This window comes from Pongo pygmaeus, chromosome 9 (genome assembly GCF_028885625.2).
Source record: "Pongo pygmaeus isolate AG05252 chromosome 9, NHGRI_mPonPyg2-v2.0_pri, whole genome shotgun sequence".
Lineage (NCBI taxonomy): Eukaryota > Metazoa > Chordata > Mammalia > Primates > Hominidae > Pongo > Pongo pygmaeus.
The window spans coordinates 17,023,011-17,025,030 of record NC_072382.2 but is presented as its reverse complement, the minus strand read 5'-3'; the positions used below and the strand labels follow the sequence as shown (position 1 = coordinate 17,025,030).

General features: G+C 34.5%; 1 protein-coding gene across 1 annotated transcript; it reads right to left on the bottom strand.

Annotated features, from left to right (window-relative positions):
• Positions 1–418: 418 nt before the first annotated feature.
• On the bottom strand, positions 419–1,364 carry LOC129008186 (olfactory receptor 5B17). The gene has a single exon (XM_054440099.2). It carries the CDS (start codon positions 1,362–1,364, stop codon positions 420–422), a length of 945 nt encoding a protein of 314 aa, XP_054296074.2. The 3' UTR covers position 419.
• Between the last annotated feature and the right edge of the window lie 656 nt (positions 1,365–2,020).

The following is a 2,020-nucleotide window of genomic DNA, read 5'->3' as shown; positions in this document are numbered from 1 at the left end:
CTCAGTTCAAGATATCTTTGATAGTCATAGGCTAAGGTTAAAAAAAAAGAACTATCTCTGCCTTTTAATTCTAATATGTTATTATTCTAATATAGTTATTTACCATTTATAAATTGTCATATGAACAAGCTGTACCAAACCTAAAATTATTAATGCCTGAAATATTAGTTTATTAAGAAACAGTAATGACTTATAGTTGGCTAAAATATGACAAGAGACAACACATATTTCATTAAACTCCATGAGAAATTATCATCGTATTTTTCTAACTTGTGGATACTTAGAACTGTTTCTCAACTAAAGACAGAAATAATATTAGATGAAATTTTACATTCTATATACCATATAGCATTTTAACATTTGAGTTATTGTATAAAGTAGATCTAAGAGAGATAAAATAAGGTTGTGATGATTTTGCATTAAAAGACTGAATCTAGAGAACATTTTGCCTTCTCAACAACCTTCATGAATGCATTCTTCATGTCTTTGTTCCTCAGGGTATAGACTATAGGATTCAGCATGGGGATGATCATAGTGTATAACACAGATGCAATTTTGTCTGTGTCCATGGAATGACTGGAACTTGGTCGTACGTACATGATGATGACAGTTATATAAAATAAGAAAATGGCAATAAGGTGAGAACCACAGGTAGATAAAGGCTTCTGGTATCCCTTACCTGTGTGCATCTTAAGAATGGTGATCAATATGAGCAGATAGGAAATCAAGATAACAAGAAGTGCAAAAAAGACATTAAAACTTGATATAAGAACAAGAATCAACTCACTAATGTATTTCTCAGAGCAGGTCAGAGTAATGACTGCTGGTTTGTCACAGAAAAAGTGATGAATCACATTGGACATGCAGAAAGAGAGGCGAAATGTATCTCCAATTTGGATAGAAGCATTCAGAAAACCAATGACATAACAGCCTATAGCCAGACAAGCACACACACGTGTTGTCATGGTGGTGGTATAATGTAGGGGGTTACACACTGCTGCGTAGCGGTCATAGGCCATTGAGGACAAGAGGTAATTTTCCACAGTGGCAAAGACTGCAAAAAAGAACATCTGAGCAGCACAGGCACTGTAGGAGATGGCTTTGTCTTCTATAAGCAACCCAGTTAAAACCTTTGGAGTGACAGCTGAAGAGTAACCAATGTCCACCAGAGACAGGTTACTGAGAAAAAAGTACATGGGAGTGTGGAGATGAGAGTCCAGCAGGATTAATATGATCATCCCCAGGTTCCCAGTCAGAGTGATGAGGTAGATGAGGGTAAACATGATAAAGAGGGGAACCTGTAGTTCTGGGGCATTGGTTAGACCAAGCAGGATGAATTCACTCGCCTCTGTATTATTCTCCATGGATGTTATTTTAGAACCACAAGATACTCTGTAGCAAGGAGAGATAAAAAAGAAAAACCCTGTGATGAACAAAACAGAGTTGCACAAAACTGAAATGCATGTGTTACTTTATTATAGTAATGATTTGTTTTCTATATTTCCTAGATCAAAATTATGGATATGAAAACACAATTTAGTGGATAACTTATCTATACAGTAATAGACTTTTGAAGAAAAAGGGTCTTCGTGGATCATCTTTCCAGCTTCTTAATTTTGTGTCTGAGTAAATGGAGTCATAGGAAAGGGATAATGAGTTGTCCAACGTCACAAGCCTGAAATGAAGTCTATCTCCCAAATAATATGTTTTTTGAATCTAACATCTTAAACACACTTATAGTTGTCCCGTGCCAGATGCTTTATATGTACATCCTCATAGAATTCTCTCATTAATCCCATTATTTAATTAGTTATTATTACCAATTTGTACATGAAGTATCTTGGTAGAAAAAAAGAGTTTGAATAATTTATTCAAGATTACACAAGCACTAGCAGATAGAACCAAGCTTTAGACACAATCAGGGTGGTTCCTGACCTAAATTGAAACAATTAAAATTCTTTTAATGAATTTGAATTATTTTAAATGTTAATCAATTTATATTTACTCATTCTGTCTATTA